Below are 23,337 nucleotides of genomic sequence, written 5' to 3' on the forward strand. Positions count from 1 at the left end.
AAAACACAAACAACAGCGTCGCGTCAGATGAGTTCGGAGCTCGGACACCAATACTACACGGTCAGTGATTTTCTTTTGACTCAAGCACACATTTCATTTGAGAAAAGAAGCTTGTGAATGCATTGGTTTGTAAAATAATATGAGGCTGGGGCAAACGACACTGTGTTATTTGAGAATAGTGGGAAACGATGTAGCCAACGCTCCGAGGCAAACTGCTAGCGAACAACACGGAACAGTTTGTTTTTGTTGTGCATCTTCATGACGCCGTTCTCCACAAAGTAGAGCTGCTGCAAAACGAGCCACTGGCGTGTTGTTGTGATAACGGGAAACTATCCATTTAGTTTGTCGCAAGTGTCTGTCGACAATCGCTTTTAGCTTCGCATGTAGAATAACGTAGCTAGCTGTCGTACGTGTCATGTTATTGTGGACACATTCGACAATGTAGTTGGCTATAGCTATTTATCAACATAGGAATGAATGAATGGGGGGGATGGGTGACCAGTGACCACTGGTGCATGTCTGGGCTTGTTGCACCGTCTGTGCACAAAGTTGCATAGCTAATTTAAATGTCTGTCTCACTCTTTAACAGGCATCCACATACATTATTAAATTTGTACGCAATTCCGCTGCACATCTCCTTTCAATCTGAAGATAATGGCAACTGACTGCGTCGCCTGGCTGAACGCAAACCCCGTCGGTGAGTTGCTTGTGCTCTTGTGGTTTAAATGGCCCTCCAGCTGTCTCTCTGTCTCACACATGATCTGGGACACTGGGGCTTTCTGATGCAAAAGTGGTTGGTTGCTTTTCCTCCACTAACTCTGGCTTGCAGTTGCAGTACCTCCAGGGTTATATACGGTAATATTGAATAGACCATTGGTTTTGATACTGGTTTCACATTTGGAGTAATGGCATAGTGATTTGGTATGTCTGTGTCCTCTCAAAACTGTGCAATTTCATATATGGCACAGCTGTCCCCCTGGTGTGCAATGTCTGAATCACAGTAATACAACTGCTATTAATATGTAACGACACAGTATAACGTGGCTTGCTCGGTGCTGCTCACCAGTCAACACACATTCTCACCCCGAAATGGGGGACCCTGATATAAACAAGACAAACGTCTTTCTCTGGTCTGCATCCCCTTAACAATTGTATGTATTGAGCCGTACTTTATTGTACCCATTCTGCAATCTGTTAAATAAAGTTTTCATTCATTCAAACCCAACAGAGGCTGAGGACTTGAGCGACTTATCGGGCGATGAGGACAATGGAAGAGCAATAACCGCCACCAGGAACCTCAACAACGAGATTAACGGCAACTGGATCTGCACGTCCAGCAGCAGCATCCAGGAGGCGCGTCTGAAGGCCAAGGCCAAGCGGCGACTGAGGAAGAACTCGTCCCGCGACTCGGGCAGGGGGGACTCCCTCAGCGACAACGGAGACCCTGCCAGGGGACCGTCTGCGGCCCCCGCCAGCCCCAAGAGCAAACTACTGGACAGAAAGTCCCGGCTTGGCAAAGGCAGAGGCCTGCCAAAGAAAGGTATTAAAGACTACTGACTTTATATTTATTTTGCATGGATGGAAAATGTTGGTTTAACAACTAATGTTTACGCCATATAATTGTATTCAAATTCAATTGTAATTTAGAAAATGTTCAGCCTTACTGCACATAGCATCACCTTGACTACTGACATTGGCTGATCTGGGGACCAGTAGCCATCACTACTCACTAGTTCTTGTATTATTTTACTCTGTGACATGGGTGTGACAACTTTTGCATGCTCACTCACAACATTTGATTTTGACAGCTGGGGAAAAGCCTGAAAGCTCAGGGCTGTTGATGTCTGTGGTTGATTGCTTCTCAACAAGACTATAGTGTGGAACTACTATTTTCAAAGTAAAATTACACCAAAAAATGGTTGTCGAAGCTGCACAAAATATCCTCAGGGTAGTAAAGGTACTATTCACCTTATTTTGTACTCTCACACACTTTCACTGTTGTACTTCTATTTCAGTGTGAATATTCCCAAACTGAATAAATAATACATCTATATGGGCATAACTGCTTAGCTAGCTCATTATCTTTATAACAAAAGATAATTGTAGGAAAAACAAGTGCCATGCTATTTTCTTCCATTAAAAATGTATTGACCTTGAAGGTTAAATTATACCCCTTTCTACTGTGGGTCAATGAGCAGCACATGTGAAGTGGAATGAGAAAAGCAGCGAGCTAAGAGCGTCCTTGTTGCCTAGAGACACAAGCTGAATAGTAGAGGTAATTTGATGTGCACATAGAGTTCTATGGTCTGGAGGGCCGGTATGCTATGTGACCCAGGGTTTTCCGCTAGCAATACTTTTTGGCTGGCCAGCATTGTTTTTTGTTTAGTTTTATTGCTGGTACTGCCTTAACGCTAACTGCACGTTCCTCTTCATTGTTAACGTTAGTAGCAGGATAATTTCACATGTAGGGACGTCTGATTCGCCATTACTGTAGCCTACCATGACGTAGGCCTTTGTGCTCGTTGTTGAACTTGTGAAAAAAGCTCAGTCACTGCCAGAAAATGTGCTCGTCAGAGGAGAGGGCAGTAGTCTACTCTCAGGGTATCTGTGCGGGGTATTCAAAAGTATTACATTCATAGTTCTCAATTTAAGGCCTTAAAAAGTCTTACATTTCATTTGCACAGGTATTACATTTTTGAGGGGGCCACCCGGTTGTCAGGAGATTAAATAATACAATAATATATTAAATGTTTTTGTATTCAAGTCGTTACTCATGCGCAAGTGCAGCCGCCAGTTCAGTTTTGCTTTAGTGGTATTAATAAGGTCTTAAATTTAACTTGTTGAAACTGGCAGATACCCTGTTTCTGGTTCCAACTCTTTTCGGATCACTCATCAAGGATGGATGACATGAAACATTGTATTATTGCCGGCCATTATGAAATATAGGCAAACTCCACTGCAGCAGAAAGGGTCTGTGACACGATGTGTGAGAGCTGTGGCAGGTCAGCGAGGTAGCCGTCAGGCACAGCTAAAGGTAAGCTGTGTGGACATGGCGTAATCCAATTTTATGTAAGATTACATAAACACTGTAAAATGGAAAATGATCTACGTTTTTATTTCCGTTTCTGCTGTCTTGTTTCAGAGTTGTCGTGCACACGCAAGTGCCCAACAAAACCCACGTGCGTAGCTAGACAGAAGTGATCGGCCGTTCACCTCTGCCCCTCAGACCGATGCTGATGAGTAACAGAAATCACCCACATCAGCTGATCATATGTTTAGCTGATATGTCTGCCCAGTTTTGCTCATCACCGATATATCGTGCATCCTTACTGATTTCTGTTTAGACAGTGTTACAAGAAAGGTAAATATACTGTAGTATATTGTTGCTGTCCAAAATGCAATATATATCATGATGTGAAGTTTAGGCCATATTGCCCAGCCCTAAGTAGATTACTTAGTAATAATAATAAACTTTATTATTGGCACCTTTCATGCAAGAATTGCAGCCCAAAGTGCTTCACAACAGTAATGTAGACATAATGGACATAAAATAGACATAGGTATACAATTGGCATAAATATAGACTGGCATAAAACGGCACAGAATTGAGCACAAAATGTACAAAATAAAAGCAATGAGTAAAGTGCAGACATAAAATGCCATAGTAGGCGAACACCTTTATAAAGCATTTGTCCTATTTTAAAATAAAAAAAAAATTATTTGATTTGCCTTTGTGCAACTGAGGTGAGATCGGTATAGAACAAAGCGATGTGCTTGGCTATGGTAGGGCATGACTTCTGTAAGCACACGTGATGATAACAAGCTTGAGAGAATCCACTGATATTCTATGTCGCTCATTTACCATAACACTGGGGCATTATAAAGTTGTAACGGGGGCGTATAAGCCGTTTGCGAATCGACACATTGTCCAGCTGCCACTCGACTGCGGTACATACCATCTCCGCCCTCGAGAGCAGTCTGCAGCAGTTGTACAGTACGCTCCGTTCTCCCTACACAGAGGCTGGGGAACTGGAAGTAGAGTAGTTTCTCTTGGTACACACTACACACACACACCGTTGGCCTCTCCGGGTGATTATGCAACACAACCGAAGTTGCCTTGCACTGTAGTCAAGCCGGTCCTGCAGTTTTACGAGCCTTCTCTCCCCCTCCTACATTTCGTATTTATGTATTGTAATCACAGGAGGACTGTAGCGACAATATTACGCTCTACATGTGGAATCTCACTGAGTGGCGGCCCAGAGTACACAGTGTTCCATAGTCAAACGGGACGGGTCCACACAACCAATGTGGGCTGGGCTAAATATAGATGGAAGTAACGTGTCACACTCTGGGGCTTAAAGGAGGGTTTAATACATGTCCGACAAGCAGCTTTGGCAATGGCCTTCTTAAATTGTCTGCAATCTGTTGGTGCCATCTGAGACCCAACAGATGTGCCTTTGTGTAGCATTTGTGACCTCTCTCTCCGCTAAACTCTATAGCTTATGTCACCACCAGCCGGGGTCTCACTGTCATTAAGCGGCACAGATTGTGGGAAGTGTTTACACGCTTTTGAAATGCGCATCTATCCGGGCTACTTTGAGATAGGGCTGGGCGATATGACGATATTATATAAATATCGGGTACAGTTCATTAACGATACACTTTTTAAACGTATCGTGGATATCGTGATGTTTTGCCCAAGAGGATTGTGTCGCGTCAATCTGGTCCACACGTTGAAACTTTTGAACAGCGCCGCCCCACACACACACTACTGCATCAAAGTTACTACTTATGATAACAAAGGCATTCGTTTTGTGGCATTAACGTTATATAGTTACATGTTCAATAACATCAGCGTATTTACATAGCAACGTCCGAGGTCGACCTAGATATAGCAAGCATTAGTCGTTCATATCTCAGCCCGTGCTGACTCAGTTGTGCCCATTCTGCGGTCTGTTAATAAAGTTTTCAATCAGACAGATGTATGGAAAGGCTTTTATTATAACATCCGTTGCAGTAAAATCATTATGCCTCCAGTCGTTTAGTCATCCTGCGTAGCTAAACGTCGGCCGCGGGGAGCTACTGCTACCATTGTTGTTGTCATTGAGCTCTCCAATGGCGGAAGTAAAAAATTAATACGCGATTGCCGATTGGTGCTAAGAACAGCAGGGCGGGTGCAAGCGGTGTGACGTAATTGGCAGACTCGACTGTCAATCAAAATGATTCCGTTTGCCGTCTGAATGAATGAAAACGTTATTAACAGATTGCAGCATGGGTACAATACAGTACAGCTCAATACAACAGTGGACTGGAGGATGCAGACCAGAGAGACTTTCGTCTTGTTTACATCAGGGTCCCCCATTTTCAATTCATCATATTTCATATCTAAATCATATAATATCTCATTGCTAAATATATGCAATATATAATCTAATAATCCAATAATCTAAATCTAATATATAATATAAAAATGCTAAATGCATGGGTATTTTATTTTGTATTTAATGTTAGCTTGCAAACTCAAATACTGTCTTGGTAAGCCTCATAATGAATTGTTTGGGGAAAAAAAGAAAAACATCGTGATGCGTATCGTGTATCGCCGAAAGGTCAGAAAATATCGTGATATCATATTTAGGCCATATCGCCCAGCCCTACTTTGAGATGTGGAACAAACTTCCCACTACAGCCGAAACCCAATCAATCTTTCGTGGTCGAATAAAAACACACTTCTTCAATCAATATCTGAAAAGAATAAAAAATATATATAATAAACACTAACCTGCACTCGACACAGCAGCACCCAAGTTTCAGCACTGTTTGATGAACATTCAGAATCAGAAAAGTCTTTATTGCCAAGTATACTTTTCACATACAAGGAATTTGCTTTGGACGTTACTGGTGCGACATTAGCGGACAGATGGATAATAAAATAAAGTGGTGGAATAAAATGAAATATGAGCCAAGTTAAATAAGCACAATAGAATAATATATTTATGAAATAGAATATAGGCCAGGGCTGTATGACTGTATATAAGAGGTTGAATACAATTATATGGGATATAAACTAAATTAAATATAGCACAATAGATATAGTACAATTATAAGTTAAAATAGGAATAGGGCTGTGCAACTGGGAAGATGTGGTCAATTATACAATTATATACACTAATTAGAATGAGGTAACATTACAGTGAGCAAGTTACTCAGTTGTAAAGGTGCTCCCATAGTCGAGCGGACCGTACACGGAGCGGACCCAAAGCGGACTCCAAGTGCGAAGGTCCAATTTTCTAATGACTTGGTGTCACACAAAATGATCAGCGTTGACATCGACCTGCATTTAATGTGACGCCGATCTACATTTTACTCTGACCAGACCACTCGCAAAAGATAATGGCTTTTCTAAATGAAGTGTGTAAAACTGCCAGTTTTATTATCGAAATATTGGAAACTGAGATGGAGTCTGTTATCTCCGTTTCCAATATTTCGAAATAAAACTGGTGTTTTTATTTCATGCAATGCGTGTTTTCCATTTCAGCACCACACGCTGTCCACCTCATTGAGCAAGCTTATACGGTACATTGCACCTCGCTGCCTATACCTGTTATTCAAGTGTGTAAAACTGCCTGTTTTATTATCGAAATATTGGATACGGAGATAAGATACTCTTTATTGACATCGGATGACGACGACATGACAGAAGTTGAACAGTGTGGGGAAAATTGTGTAAACTGGCGCAAGACATGTAGGAAATTTGTCCGCTGAGGTACGCTCTACTATGAAAGCTCAAAGAGTCCAGCGGACCTCCGCAGAGTCCAGTCCGTGTACAGTCCGATCGACCATGGGAGCACCTTAAGAGTTGTACCCTTCCTGCTGACTTGTCGTACAGGACTTGTAAGTCGCTTTGGATAAAAGCGTTCAGCTATACGACTAAATGGAAATGAAAGCCATAGGTCTTGTTTAGACGGCTGAACCTTTCTCGGTTAGAGCGCATAATCGGTTCAGAAAACCTTCCTGGACCTGCCTCCTTGCTGTGTCTCTTACTATAGCGCTGCAGTACAGCTGCAGACGTTTTAATCGGCGTCGCCTTTTCCTGTGTTGTGCTGCGTAGCCTGCGTGGTACATGACATCGTACACTCTTCTTAACCAGAGCGTCGGCTATGAAAAGGCCTTTTGAAGCTGTTTTTTTTTGGGGTTGTGTTTCAGAGAGCTGAGCGCATTCTGTCATAACAAGAGCGGTACACTTTCCAAAAAAGCTACAGCTGCTCAAGCTGAACTTTGTTTCCACGTTTCAAGTTTTGTTTGATTTGTCACATATAAGGTAGGGATGCACCGATCCAACTTTTTCAGTCCCGATACCGATACCTGGGTTTGGGTATCGGCCGATACCGATCCGATACCCATTGTCCAATTTCCCCCCCAAAAAAAGTAAAAGTAAAAATAAAAATTGTTATATTAAAATATATTTTGTTTTTAAGAATTGTAAAGGATCTCGGCTGGGTGGCGCAGTGGAGATTGCGCTCGTCACCAATGCAAGAGACTCCGGTCTCGAATCCCGGTGTCAGCATTGCCTCCGGCTTGGGCCAGCCGTCATACTAACTCATTGGCAGAGTTAGAGGGTGGAAGTCGATGGGTGGGGATTTGGACGTTGTGGACAGCGACTCCTACAGGTCGGTTGGGGGACGCCTGCACAGCAGAGACGGGAAGTAGCGGGGGTAGTGTGAGCCTCCCATGCGTTACACCTCGCCACAGAGTCTGCACTGGCAGGTGAAAAGATGTGACAGGCTGCCTCCTTGTGTACCGGAGGGGACACGTGATGCAAGGCTTCTATCCTCCCTACAACCGACCAGTGGGAGGCATAGTCGAGCAACGTTCATGACGGGGGAGGGAAGAATTGGAAACACGAAATTGGGATGGGAGAAAAATAGAAAAATAAGGAGAAAAAGTGAAGAAAAAAAAAGAATTGTAAAGGCTAAAGGATCACAAGTGTGTTTTTGATTTGTTGTAAACAAAGACTGAAAATAAACTATGCCTCACTGTCACTGTGTGGAAGAGACTGGGATCATTCTTTTGTGCAAGGCAACATCAGGCTTGACTTAAAACATTACTTTCCTAACTTAGTGAAACTAAATGTAACAAATTAACACATAGATATAAATGTACTGAATAGTTATTTCTTATTTTATTTCTTCTTATTATTAACCCTTTCACTGCCACACGACAGCCGGTTAACCCTTTCACTGTGACAATACAGCAGGTTAGCCCTTTACTATCACACAACCGACGGCGATGCTCCATCATTAGCATCATTAGCTCCGCGGATGCGGAGCTAATGATGCTAATGATGGAGCATCGGCGTCGGTTGTGTGATAGTAAAGGGCTAACCTTCTGTCGTGTGGCAGTGAAAGGGTTAAAAAAAAATCTGATATATATTTTTTTTACCGATACCCAATCCAGCTATTTTACTGATATCGGCGGCCGATACCGATACCACGTACATTACAGTGAAATTCTTGGTTCTGTATCAGCCTCCTGAAATTGTGCTTCATACAATTAAAGAATAAAGAGCAAACACTACAACATATACAATGGTATATGAGAGGTAATGCAAATCTTTTAGTAATAAATGGATACAAATATGTGTTAAAAGTGAATGTTAAAGGTGAGTGTTTGAGTGAGTGTGTGGATGTGTGTGCAATACGTTAGTGTTGCATAGGGTCATTGATAGGGATGCCCCCCGAAACCAGGTTCTAAATTAGAAAAAAATGGGAGTTGATTAGGGGTGGGAATCACCAGTTTCATCACGATACGATATCGATTATTTGGACAACGATACGATATTTGCTGATATCACAGTCTGCCACGATACGATTCGATTCGGGTGCCTGCGATCGATATGAGACTATATTATAGGCCCATTTAACACAATCAGTAACATTTAGATCAACTCAAAAAAGGCAACGGAAATATCATTTGACATTTTTATTTTTGAGCTCTTCCAGACATTTAAATGAAAAACAATCTCTTGTTTTTAATACAAATAGACCTCCTGTTCACTGTAAAGTGCCACGTTTTGATATATTGAGCTTTAAACTTTAAGTAAAAATGTTTGGAACACGCAACCTAAAACCCCTCTTTCCAAACGCGCACACACACAGAAAGGGAGAATGCCCCTTCCCCAGTTGCCACTAATGGACCTCTGCTGTTCTCTTTATGGCTCTGATCAGCTTAGCTTAGTTAGCTTACGCTAACGTAACGTTAATTTCGGTCTTTAACGCGACGTGGGCATAAAGGAATGGCGAGGATGCAAAGCATGTTCGATGCATTTGACCCGTTGTGGGGAAAAAACAACAGGCACTTATTTCGGGTCGCAAAATAGGCGGACTCTGGAGCTATGCTGTAATGTCTACACACGCGGAGATATTGTTGTTGTTGGGGCCGGGCGGATATGCTCACCAGCGGATTTTCAAAATAAGAGTATGGCAACATGAATCGATCTTTTTACGTTGCATCGATCCTATTTGATCATTGATAATATATCGATTTGGATCGATGTATCGTCCCATCCCTAGTATTGATAAGATCCGACGTTATCGGTTCTGCTATCGGTAGTCTAGGAGCGGATTAGCTACGGAGCTAACAGAATAAACGAATATAGAGGACTCGCGTGTATACTTGTGGAATAACACAACACAGCCGAGTGTACCATCCATCTGCGACGCAACGGTGGCAGCAACACTGGAAACTCCATGGACTAACGTTAACGTTATGTCGAGTTCATACGTGTAACGTGAATCTGTTGTTGAAAATGTAACACACACACGCTCCCGATCGCATGAAGGAATTTTTGGATCAACGCAATATTGATACCATTTAGCCCTTACCTTGACCAGGATCTGTCCCGAAAAGAATATTCCAATTATCTGATCGCCATTCCAAGTACTGATCGCGATCGTGTTTCCAACGTAATCCAGCATTGAACATGAACGGGGGGGCCCGACCCTCGTCGATGCATCCGTTATAAGCGCTTGCCTTGCCCGAGTAGTTAGCCGCTGGCCGCAGATCGGCCCAGACACTAAGCCACATAGTTTCAAATGGAGTGCAATAGCAGCTGCAAGGCGGCAGGCAGCGGTATTGGACTTTTGCGATCTCAGACCTAGGGCTGGGCGATATGACCAAAAACGTTATCGCGATAAAATTATAAAATTATTTTCATATAATTCGATATCGATAATTATCGTCGCTATAATGTCTTGTCAAGTTTAATTAACATCTTATGCTGCTGCGAATGTCTCAAGTCGAGTTGATGTCGTCATCAGTCCGCGCACGTTAGCAGTAGCCGACAAGCGGAGTATCTCATGACAATAAATATGACACTAAAACTCTCTTCCGCCACAATATATTGAAACGACGTCCACTGTATACCCCACACTACTTTAACGTGGCCTCAGAATTCAAAACACACACCTACTCGGCACGTAAATATATAAAACAACGCCGTGCAAGCTAATTAGCCTAGCCAGCCTGTTTATAAGCGGTGTATTCCATGACAATGTGCTAAATATGACACTAAAATACTCTCTTCCGCCACAATATATTGAAACGACATCCACTGTATACCCCACACTACTTAAACGTGGCCTCAGAATTAAAAACACACACATACTCGGCACGTAAATATATAAAACAACGCCGTGCAAGCTAATTAGCCTAGCAAGCCTTTTTGTTGAGTGAGTCCTAGTACCTCTGGGTCTCCTTCCGGATCTCGTTCGCTCTTGGCCATCTCCTTCACTGATTGGTTGTTAGCTGTTGTGCGTATGCACGTCATCACGTAACGTTGGTTGTTGTTAGTGAGTGTGCTGAGCCGAGGCTGAACGGAGCCAAGCTTGGAAATCGATATATCGAAACTTTGCGACCACGTTTCATGTTTATTTCGAGGAAATAATTTATCGCGATAGTTATCGTTATCGTTTTATCGCCCAGCCCTACTCAGACCCATCCCCAGTGATAACACACAGCTGCCTGCATGTTTATGAATGGAAATAGCGAATAAAAGAAATAACGATCCAATAACGAGTATACTCGTTGTTGGCAGTATTCGATTGGCGGGCTATCAATCAATTAATCAAATTTATTTATATAGCACGTTTAAACATGACTCTTGTCAACCAAAGTGCTTCACATAGCTAAGCTAAGTACAAAGAAAAGTATAAAATAAACTGAGAAATTTAATAAAATCAACGGATAGACAAAGGAAAAACAGAACATGTCAACAAGTACGGCAAGAGTCAGGGAAGGCCAGGCGATATAGGTGGGTTTTGAGTTTTGATTTAAAAGACTCGATGGAGGAGGCAGATTTAATGGACATGGGGATGCTGTTCCAGAGGTCAGGGGCTGCGACCGCAAAAGCACGTCCCCCCCCCTAGACTTGAAGTTAGACCTACGGGTGGTTAGGAGACCCTTATCAGCCGATCTGAGGGCCCTGGCGTTGGTATAGGGCAGTGTTTCTCAAAGTGGGGGGCGCGCCCCCCAGGGGGGGCACAGAGGCATGACAGGGGGGGCCTTGAGATTTATATAAAAAAAAAAAAAAAAAAATTGGATTACAGAAAATTATCACTAAAGTGCTATCTGTTGCAGCTGCACTGTTCTCTATGAAAATACCATTTCTCAAAATCTGAAAATCATTATTTAATAAAACACAGAAAGGGAAAGGATCACCAAGTTACTCTGGATAAAAAAAAAACCTTTACAGACAACATTGAGACAAGGCTTCCTGACACATCTCCATCCAAATTCTTGGAAGAACTCTTTGAAATCTCATCTGATACCACCTGGAGACTGGAGAGCTAGTTTCAGAGTGTGGTGCTGAGTACCAAGTATCTCATCTCATGGCCCACCAAGTATCTCATGATGCAGCAGTTAAGGTGTTGATACCATTCAGCACCACATACAGTATCTGTGTGAAGGTGGCTTTTCATCCATGACAGCTCTGAAAACAAAATATAGGGCCAAGTTGAAAGGTCACGATATTGGTGTTATTTAAATAAATTTAAACATGGCCCATTTCATGACTATTTTGTGGGGGGGGGGGGCAAAATATTTTGGTCCGCCAAAGGGGGGCATGACAGAAAAGGTTTGAGAAGCACTGGTATAGGGGGTGAGGAGGTCTGCTAGGTAAGCAGGGGCCTTACCATGTAGGGCTTTATAAACCAATAAAAGGACCTTGAAGTCTATTCTAAAGCACACCGGGAGCCAGTGGAGGGAGGCAAGTACAGGGGTGACGTGGGCTCTCTTCCGGGTACCTTGAGCAGTCTAGCGGCAGCGTTTTGGGGGAGTTGTAGACTGGCTATGGTGGATTTATTTAGCCCCAGGTACAGGGGGTTACAGTAGTCTGAGGATATGAAGGCGTGAATTACTCTTTCCAGGTCTGAGGGGGAGAGAATGGCCTTGATCTTGGCTATGGACCGGAGCTGGAAAAAGCACCCCTTCACCACCGAGTTTACCTGCCTATTGAAGGAAAACTCGGGGTCAAAGAGCACGCCTAGGTTTTTTACAAAGTATAGTATACTCGTCGTTGGCAATTAAAGAGTTAAGTTAGGTATCTGACGCCGTCACTTCATGTTGCCAAACCGGCATTTGATCTCTGACACTGCTATTCCAAATAAGTACAATGTTGTGTTTCTTTTTCGAATGTAGCCAAGAGTATAACCATAACCAGCAGTCAAAGTGTATATTTTCAGCACTACGATTGTTTACCAATGATCTCTGTGCATTGCACCGGAAACGCGAGGACAGGAAGCCGCCATGAAATCGTTGTAGTCGTATTGTAGTCTTTTAGTCTTATTACCGGTAACTAAAAGATTTTAACTAAATAAAAAGCAGCAGCACTATTGCATTACTGAGTCATGTTTGCTATCTCTTTCTTTCTTTAGGGGAGTAGGACATTTGTTTCACAGTTTTAGTGTGATGTTTTCTAGATGGCTAGGTTAAACACAGGTTTTTGTTTTTAACACTTTGATTGCCAAAGGCTAAATTCATGATATACCATCCGTTGCCAGCTCTATTTAACATGGAGAAGTTCCCCTTCTTTGCAGGGCTATAACTTTTTAAATTCTATTGCTAGATTGCCATTATTAGGGCCCATTCAAGGTCCTATATGTATTGTTCATTGTGTAGCAACGTTAAACTTTTTCATTCACATATTCATAGTAAAATATGGTCTAAAGTATAAGTGTTTTCATCTCTTTCTGCAGCTTTCTCCAGAACGTGATTTATAGCCCCAAATGCATTATATTGGTGATGAAATACAGTTTGGTAGGAATCTGTGAGAGATAAAAAATTTCAATTGGACGTACTTCTAGAAGTTTCTACGTATCATCTGATGATGACCGGATGGGCGGGGGATCGTTTATAATTCCGTGGGCAGCGTTATATCATTCATCTAGTGTGGGTGATATGATCATCAGAGCAGTTTATATCGAACACCTTCAAAAATAACGCTGAATCTTACCGTATCTTCCTCGCGCTGTTGGACGATGAGCGTGGAACTGAAATATTCCTATTATGGGATGTAGAAATACGCGATCTATTTCCAGGTTGTATAATAGTATATACGTCCAAATCATGTTGTTTATCGAGTTATTGGCAACGGATCGCTATGTATTGTGTCGAGATCGAGTCCCGGGACCTATAGAGAGTGCCCGGAAGTAATATGGACGATCACCACTTCATCCACATGACTTCCTGTTTGGCGCTTCTGCCGATCGGCCACCAGATGGCGCTCTTGAACCGCTAGAGGGGTGAGAGGAGGCCAGCACTGTGTCTCAGGGCTGCGGAGGAAAAATATGATTTCGATCACAGATTTTTGAAATATTGATATTAAAGACGAGTTAGGGCGTCCGCGGCAACTTTAGCATGGCTAGGAAAGACGCCTAAACACGTTTTCGGCACTTAAAGTGTTAAGAGGGGGGGGGGGGGGTTGATTTGATTTGATTGAAGTTTATTTCAAATATGCAACACAACAAACAAACATCAAGTACAGATATAGCCTTAAGCCGTTCAAATAATAAATGTATAAAAGAAAAAATAATCTAAAAGAACCGATAAGAGTATCGATAAACTGGGCTGGGCGATAAAACGATAACGATAACTATCGCGATAAATTATTTCCTCGAAATAAACATGAAACGTGGTCGCAAAGTTTCGATATATCGATTTTCCAAGCTTGGCTCCGTTCAGCCTCGGCTCAGCTCACTCACTAACAACAACCAACGTTACGTGATGACGTGTTTACGCACAACAGCTAACAACCAATCAGTGAAGGAGATGGCCGAGAGCGAAATATACCCGGAAGGAGGTAGGACTCACTCAACAAGGCTTGCTAGGCTAATTAGCTTGCACGCCGATGTTTTATATATTTACGTGCCGAGTATGTGTGTGACGTGAATTCTGAGGCCACGTTTATAGTAGTGGGGATATACAGTGGACGTCGTTTCAATATATTGTGGCGGAAGAGAGTATTTTAGTGTAATATTTAGCACATTGTCATGGAATACAGCGCTTAGATACTACAGGCTTGCTAGGCTAATTAGCTTGCACGGCGACGTTTTATATATTTACGTGCCGAGTATGTGTGTGTGTTTTGAATTCTGAGGCCACGTTTATAGTAGTGTGGGGTATACAGTTCGTTTCAATATATTGTGGCGGAAGAGAGTATTTTAGTGTCATATTTATTGTCATGAGATACTCCGCTTGCTTAACGTGTAACGTGCGCGGACTGATGACGACATCAACTCGACTTGAGACATTCGCAGCAGCATAAGAAGTTAATTAAACTTGACGGACATTATATCGACGATAATTATCGATATCGAATTATATGAATATAATTTTATCGCGATAACGTTTTTGGTCATATCGCCCAGCCCTACGATAAAGTACCGAACCGTTAAGCAGCATCGATAAGAGTAGTAGTATCGATAAAATCCTAACGATACCCATCCCTAGTCATTGAGCATCCTGATGGCCTGGGGATAGAAGCTCCTTCTGAGTCTCTCTGTACCGGCCATGAGACTCCGGTAGCACTTGCCTGACCGCAGCAGTGCAAAGAGGCAGTTGTTTGGGTGGCTAGAGTCTTTGACTATTCACTTAGCCTTGGCCCTGCAATGCCTGGTGTAAATGTCCTGGAGAGTGGGAAGCCCACCTCCAATTGTGCGTTTGGCTGATTGAGCCACTCTGCAGTCTGCTGCGGTCGTGTGTAGTGCTATTCCCAAACCAGGAGGTGATGTTACCAGTCAGGATGCTATTGTGCACAAGTAGAAGTTTGTTAAGATCTTGACTCACTTTGAACATCCTTCCTATGTGTGGTCCATGTCAAGTCCCGGATATGTGGACTCCGACGTACTTGAAATTGTTCACGTGTGTGTGTGTGTGCGTGTGTGTGCGCTTTTGTAAAGTGTCAACTAAAGGCACTTTCCCCAAAGCAAGTCACACTTGTCATCCTTTGAAAACCCACACTGCCGGCGTGTCCTTGTTTTTGCCTCCTCGTCTTACCGACGAGAGGCCCCCCTGTCATTGTCAAAGCTTGGGTGCGTGTTTGAAATCGCATTTCCCCTGACCTTTCTCCGTAGGCGGGGCTGGAGGCAAGGGCGTGTGGGGCAGGTCGGGTGAGGTGTATGACCTGGAGGAGGTGGACGTGAAAGACCCGAATTACGATGGAGCTCAGGTACTTGAAGTGCACTGTTGTCAATATATGTCTAGTCTACCACGTTGGATATAGCTTAGTGATCTCTACACTGGAATGTAATGCATCATCTCCATTAGCCATGTTCAGCCTGACTGGGGCTAATGGCATAGTATGGTTGAGTTTGCGTTTCTTGTAAACTCTCCGGTTGTTAGGCAATCTTTCAAACTTCACACCTAATAATAACTGGTACACCGGACTTGCATTGCTGCACTATACACTATTTCATCCATTGCAAGTCAACGCCCCCCCCCCCCCTCCATCCATCCATTAACTCAACTGGACTGTCACTGTAATATTTATTTATTTGCACTAGCACTATTGCACCTGGGACATTGATGGTTTATTATTATTATTGAGGACATTGGGACATTGATACTATATTATTATTATTGACATTATTATTTTGCACATGCTATATTTTATGTTTGTATGCCAGTGGTGATGCTCCAAACAAAATTTCGTTGTACCAACAATGACAATAAAGATTCTATTCTATTCTATTCTACACAAACTAAACCATGAGGATACAACAGGTCTGGCCAGGTTGTGAATGGTGTTTGTCTCAGCTGGGGTCCAACCAGGTTTGACCAGGTTCTAAAGACAATGGAGACGCTCACTGTGTGCCGAGGGGCAACAGCATGGCTAAACCCTGGCCAGTGGAGACGAGGCATGCTACTAATATTATGAAGCATAATTTATCTTTTACACGATAATAAAAGGTACTGAGTTCAAGTAAATTATTTGTATTCCATCTGACGGATCCAAGCTGTGGTAGTGATTTTGTCTTCACTTCACAGGAAAATTGTGTGTACGAGACCATGGTTCCCCCGCTGGAAGAAAGTGACTTTGAGAAGACCGTTACGCCCATAGTACAGGAGTACTTTGAGCACGGCGACACAAATGAAGTAGCAGTAAGTACCGGCGGCCCGCTGTGAATCACCAAGGGAACCACGTCTAGATCGATTTGTCCTCCTCTCCCATTGACATGTAAACATCATTGTTCCCCTAGTATTTTTTTCAGGGGGAGTGGTAGACCGTGCCACGCCACCGTTTTAAAGTCTTAGTGAAGATTGATTTATATGAAAATTAAACTAAAACGATTTATGTATAATTTATCTAGCTTGCCAACGTTACTGTGATTTAAAGCAAACTTTAAAAAAATATATATATTCTTTTTAATTATAATTTATTCAGGAGGGGTGGGGGGGTCCCGTTGGCGGGGCGGCCAATGGTAGGGGAAACGCTGAACATCGTCCCTACAGGAGAGAGAATAACATGAAAGAATAAGCCCATACTGTATATGAGCTATGAGGCACTACAAACACTGGTATTTGTTCATTTTTAAGGCCCTTATTGGTAAGCTACCTCCTTATACTACATTATTGGAATAGAATTTCCTCGGAACAGGGTAAATGCATTTTGCTATGATGCCCCTCTAGCTCATGGAATTAACTCTCAACTCCCAAACCTTTATCTCCAACCTTTGTCAATAAAGTTGTACATGTTTTAATTGATTGTTATCCTTACTTGTCTTATTGTTATGATTTTATACGCTGTGTACACTCAGCATATTTACACTCAGCATATTTACACTCGACATGACCGTAAATGAGGTAAACCTCCATTTAAATAAAGGTTTGAAATGAAATCCTCTTGTCCTCCTCCCAGGAGCTGCTAGGGGAGCTGAACCTGGGGCCCATGCGGAGCGGGGTGCCCATGCTAGCTGTGTCGCTGGCTCTGGAAGCCAAGGCCAGCCACCGTGAGCTCACCTCGAGGCTTCTCGCCGACCTGTGTGGGCCTATCCTGACGCGCGGCGACGTGGAGAGCTCCTTCGACAAGCTGCTCCGGGAGCTACCGGATCTGGTGCTGGACACTCCGGGAGCCCCACAGGTAGGTCTGTCTGCCCCTCCTGGGAATTATTGCGCATTTGCGATAGTGCATGCTATTTACTAAGGAAAGCTACAAAGGCTATATGCAGCCATGTCCATTTCCTCCCAAACAATATCAGGGTATCTTCGGGGTATAAAGGGTATTCAAACGCACTATTTGCACTGGTATTACATTTGGGGGGGGGGGGGGGGGGCAGCCCGGCTGTCGGGAGATGAATACAAAAACAGTTCATATATTTAATATTATTTCAAGTCATTTTGCGAGAGCTTGTATGGAACGCACAAGAATTAAAATTGGCACCAAGTGCACCAAGTGCTGTCGCTATGTTTTTTTTCTTTTTCGTTGTGACATTTTGTGGTGGTATTTTGAAGGTCTTCAAAAATCTTAAATTGAACTTGTTGCAACCTGCAGTGCAGATACCCTGAATATGTATGAGGAGATTTTAATCTTGTTCGGACATGTTAACTCATGGGTCATTTATGGAGAAAAAAAAAGTTGTTGGTACAGTTGCCATAAACACTGAAGTCTATTTGAACATGATATGTTGAAAATCTCATTTACAAGTGAGGTTTGCGCACTCTGGTGTCGGAACACAGGGGGGAGGACGCCGTGTCCCGACTGTGTATGTGGGCGCACGCTCTTTCCTTTCACCCTGCACAGACATGAGATCTCTCACCATTGTCTCTCCACGCCGACAAAATGCTAGCTCAGCATAGGAGGCTAAAAGGGTTATTCATGCTCCCGTCACCCACCCCTACTTTCTCACACAGCCCCCTCCCAATGCTCCATCTCATCTTCATGGTTTCTGTCCCACTCACTCGTTCACTCTAAAAGGACGTTATGTCTCCGTCACCCACACACTGCTATAGTTTCGTGCAGTCTGTCTGTCTCTCTCTTAACACGCCTGCCAGTCTAGCTGTAGCCACAGGTCAGATGAGTTGGAGCTGCCTCTCGTCTGTACAGAAACAATGGCTGCTGATGACCGCAGGCTTTGTCCAGAGCAGAACAGCAAAGCCAGCTCTTTCACCCCCCCCCCCCCCCTCATGGGCCCATACAACTGTAAATAAAAACACCTGGCCGTGAGGCCACTGTTAGTCACCTGTCACAACAATCAGTGTTTTTAAGGGGGTCTCTCTAGTCCTACAAAATGCATGCGTTTGTGTTTTTGTTTTGTTTGTTTTTTTTGGTCACATGGTTAATTTATGAATCTGCACGTTAGGCCTAAAATGTCATTTGTAACTGCTGAATCGTTATTCTACTTGGGTCGTTGTCGGTTTAAATCGACAAAGAGTTTTGTAGCAAATTATGCAGAAACGGCCTGAATGTAATGATACTACTTGTTCATAAATTGTATGGATACTGAACTTTTCTTTTCTTTTTTTACGGTACAAGAGAGGTTGAAGTTGCATTTCTGTTATGACAAGTTCAACCTACGGTAGTTTGCCATAGTCCAAATCCTTGACTTCCCCTGACTATAAAAGTTTTCCATCCTGTTATTTTCGGGTGGGCCACGTAATCTAATTGATGACTCTTCAGGCCTCTGCCCTTCGGTGTGCTCTGTGGAAGGGCCACGCCTGGCTTCAAGGGTACTTCGGCAACTGGCCTCTGGAGCATGGCTTAAATTTCTTATGCAGGGTATCTGCGGGGCATTCATAATTAAAAATGTTAAGACCTTAAAAGGTATTCAAAAGTCTTTCATTCCATTTGCACAGGTATTCCTTTTTTTGGGGTCAGTCCGGCTGTCGGGAGATTAAATAATATTAAATGTTTTGTATTCAAGTGGCGAGAGCTCGTATGGATTGGAACACACAAGAATCGACATTGGTCTAAAAGGTCTTAAGTGTTCAATTTAACTTGAAACTTGCAGCTACCCTGTTATGGATTGTTAACATGTTGTCCTTTTTGTCCCCCAGCTGGTGGGACAGTTCATAGCCCGGGCCGTCCGAGACCGGATCCTGTCCACCAGCTACATCGAAGGCTACAAAGGAAAAGTCGACTGTGAACATTCAAGGTACGGTGGGACCGCTGGCAGAACGCCCTCCGATCTGTGTCTGCGATCGTGGAAATACTTTGGGATTAAGTCGGTGTGTGTCTCTGCAAGTTGGATCGTACCGGTGGCTGGAGCTGAATGTGGGGGGGAGCGCTTTGGTTAATAAAGAGATTCTTGTCCCGTGCCGAGACAGTGGTTACTACTTGCTTTACATAATACTGTATTGGCCCAAATAGAGGACTCTTCAAGTAATCTCTTTTGTAGTTTAAATTTGTTTTTATAATGGTCATAACATTTCTTTAAAATTACATTTTAAAAATCAAATGTTGCCTTAACTGTTCTAACATTTAACTATTTCAAAGTGAAAAATGGAGCCAGAGGTTATATTTCAATTACTCATTGATTGCCATGATTTGGAATTATAACTCCTCAGTCTGTGGTTAGGGACCGGATAATTCAACATTAACGTTACTTTCTTTCGGAGGCTGTGGCCCAAGTTGTTAAAGGGGAACTATTTTACTATTTCTTTCACTATTTGGGCACTTTTACACAATTCCTGTGAGTCTATGGAACACCAGCTGTAATTTTTTATTCTTTTTTATTCATTGTTTTGTATTTCTAATCAAGTCCTCAAAAACAGCATTTTTCTACCTCAAGATCTCGAGCCGTTTTGAGCCTGGGCTCCAACCACTGTGTGCAGCTCATCATGTACCTGATGCCACACAGCCACATTATCATGCAGCGGTGTCTCTCTGACATCACAAATCAGCACATTTTCAGATGACTCAGTTCAGTGAGGGTGAATATTGTGAGAGGAGAATTGGAAGAATGCGCCAATATGAGAATTAGAGACATAGATCATATTAATATAAGTTCACATAGCTAGGAAACGATGCTAAACACTCAAAAAGGCCATTTATAAGATAGTTCCCCTTTAAGCTAGCGAGAAACACAGGAAAAGCAGACTAAAAGCAATAAAAAAATTACATACAATGGTTATTAATTAAAGCTAATGACAGATTCCAGAATTACAATCCAACATCGTTGTAATGTAAGGGGGTTGCTTACCAACTAGAAAATAAACAAATCTGAATGTTTATTACACTTCTCTGCAAGAGGGGGCCAACCAAACGTATCATACAGAAAACAATGGTGATGGTATAAGTCATGGTTCTGGTGTGGTGTTAATCTTTGGCCAAAAAAAAATCTGGTATTTTCTGGCCATTACGGTAGTATTATGGGAAAACTAGGGTTGGAATGGGAGGTGAGGTGTTGGCTGTTTACACAACCTTGTATGCGTTCCTTCCTCCTAGGGCGGCACTAGATCGGGCGACGGTGCTGCTGAAGATGAGTATGGGTGGTCTCCGCATAGACAGCCTGTGGGGAGCGGGTGGAGGGCAAAGACCTGTCACGCAGCTCGTCAAAGAGGTGAGGTCAAAGATCAGCTGAGTGAGACGCCACACAGAACAAACTCTTAAAAGTTCAACGTCGGCCATGGCCGTCTGCTACCCTTTTAACCCTTTCACTACCACACTACCAAAGGGTTAGCCCTTTCACTGCGACCGTCTGTAGTGTGGTAGTGAAAGGTTAACCTTCTGTAGTGTGGTAGTGAAAGGGTTAAATGTGCTGTAAGTGGTGTTTTTTTTGTTTTGGGCTTACTGCATTGGCAGATTATTATACTAGTTTCAATCACATATTTGCTTAAAACTAGTTTTAATTTCTCACTTTTGCAGTGTGGAATTATCTCTCCTGATTGGATAGTCAGGAACAGGATACCAGGATATGTATTTCCTGTTTACCGCAGAGCAGAAGGGACTGGGAGGCCCATGTTACTGACCACACAATCTATATCGGTGACATGGCTGTCGGAATGTAGAGCTATTTTAACAAAGAAAATACCACTTACGACGCCTTTTAAATAGACGTAGGCTTGTAGCCCTCAAAGAGCTCGTCACTGGCGCTCGCTCATTTGTTCTATCCTTTTGTTATTAGATGAACCTACTGCTGAAGGAGTACCTTCTGTCAGGGGACGACGTAGAAGCCGAGAGGTGCCTGAGAGAGCTGGAGGTGCCCCATTTCCACCACGAGTTTGTCTATGAGGTAATTGCTGAAATTTGTAGTTTAAACGTGTTTGAGTGGAGCCTTCAAATATAAAGTGTAATACACCACACATGGGTTATGAATATCTACCCGATATCCACTTGAGGTTGTCAATAATTATATTTATTTGTCAGGCAATCGTCACGGTCCTGGAGTCCAAAGGGGAGAAAACCTTCAAAATGGTTGTGCAGCTACTGAAGTCTCTATGGGTGTCGACCATCATCACTGTGGACCAGATGAGAAGGGTAAGGCGCCACCTGGTGTTCCAATTATGTACAGGCCTGTTGCTAGCCACTGCTTTTTATAATAAAATAATATCTACATCTCTTGTCTCTTTTGTAGGGCTATGAACGAGTTTACATGGATATAGCCGAAATCAACATTGATGTACCCCGGGCATACTTCATCTTGGAGCAATTTGTTGACCAGAGCTACAGCATGGGAGTCATTGATGAAACACTGAGGGATCTCTGTCCCTGTCGGTAAGTATGCGGCGCTGGACACTTATTTATCAGATCGGTGGAAAGGAGCGGAGCGAGGACCTAACGTACTGTTCTCTCCTCAGAGGCCGGAAGAGGTTCGTGAGCGAGGGGGACGGCGGTCGTGTGAAACTCGAGAGCTACTGAGGAGCCTCCTCTTTTGTGCCAGATGTCCCGAAAAAGAAAAGCTACTTTTAACTTTTAATATTTTGTCATAACGAGTTGGCTACAGAGCTCTTCCTTATTATGGTTGAAAGAATGTACATTTCTGAAAAAAAGGGGGGTGGGGGTCAAAAATGGCACTTTCTTTTATTATTACAATTGAGATAAGTACCTTTTTTTTCTTTTTAAGGTCTTTCAATATATATATGTATAAGCTAACCCATTAAGTGCCACACCTCTCTGTGACCGAGTCATTCCATGTTGTTTTGTACAGTATTTTCAGTATTTTCTCGATCTCACTGCCGCTCCTTTTTGTGTTTTCTAGAAAGCAGTGTTTGTACAGAAATTACTGGTTTGTGTAAAGAGCTTTATAATGGAGAAAGAAATTAAAAAGGAGGGCACGTTGGTTCAAAGCAATACCTCCTGCTGTTTCTATACTGGCCTTATTCTTTTCTTCCCTTTTTTTTTAAAAATTGCATACAAAATGTCATTACTGAGGGCAACGCGTACAGTGCAAAATACCAGTTGGGAGAACTTCATAACAATGGTGTCTAGAGTGTTTATTTTTATATTTGGGGTCTGCTGGTGTGTGAAATGTACCGTGTCTTGTTCAATAAATCACTTTTAAAATGTAAAAAAAAAAAAAATTATAAGGCTGTAAGCTTTTTGAATGTCAGAATACATCTACTGGCACTAACATGTTATGGCAAGACGATTCTTTTAGCCTATTTTCCCTTAAAAAGGAAAGCAATTCTACAGAAACAAGCTTTTATTGTTACGCTACATAACGATTCAAATACAATAAAATATAAATGTGCTTACTTCGTGTCAATCTCTACAATCTACAGTACACCATTTACAATAGACTATACAGCATGCAATTGGCCTGCAATGGTTCTATATCGAGCCATATTTAATGCCACTGTTATGTTGGACCATTCTATTTCCAGAAGGTAAAGATGGCCACCCCGTGG

General features: G+C 42.7%; 1 protein-coding gene across 2 annotated transcripts; it reads left to right on the plus strand.

The window, feature by feature from the left end:
* pdcd4b (programmed cell death 4b) lies at positions 1 to 23,184 on the plus strand. Of its 2 annotated transcripts, none has more exons than XM_084319305.1 (12): positions 1 to 60; positions 590 to 697; positions 1,229 to 1,540; positions 15,627 to 15,721; positions 16,540 to 16,653; positions 17,411 to 17,632; positions 19,546 to 19,643; positions 20,936 to 21,050; positions 21,615 to 21,722; positions 21,857 to 21,967; positions 22,065 to 22,204; positions 22,288 to 23,184. In XM_084319305.1, the coding sequence occupies exons 2-12, from the start codon at positions 655 to 657 to the stop codon at positions 22,346 to 22,348; spliced, it is 1,419 nt and encodes a 472-aa protein (XP_084175431.1). In that variant the 5' UTR covers positions 1 to 60; positions 590 to 654; the 3' UTR covers positions 22,349 to 23,184. The 2 variants fall into 2 exon arrangements, with proteins under 2 accessions (XP_084175431.1, XP_084175432.1); XM_084319306.1 differs by lacking the exon at positions 1 to 60 and adding an exon at positions 86 to 125.
* Positions 23,185 to 23,337: the final 153 nt, after the last annotated feature.

The sequence above is a fragment of the Notolepis coatsorum genome (assembly GCF_963971535.1).
Source record: "Notolepis coatsorum genome assembly, chromosome: 7".
NCBI lineage: Eukaryota > Metazoa > Chordata > Actinopteri > Aulopiformes > Paralepididae > Notolepis > Notolepis coatsorum.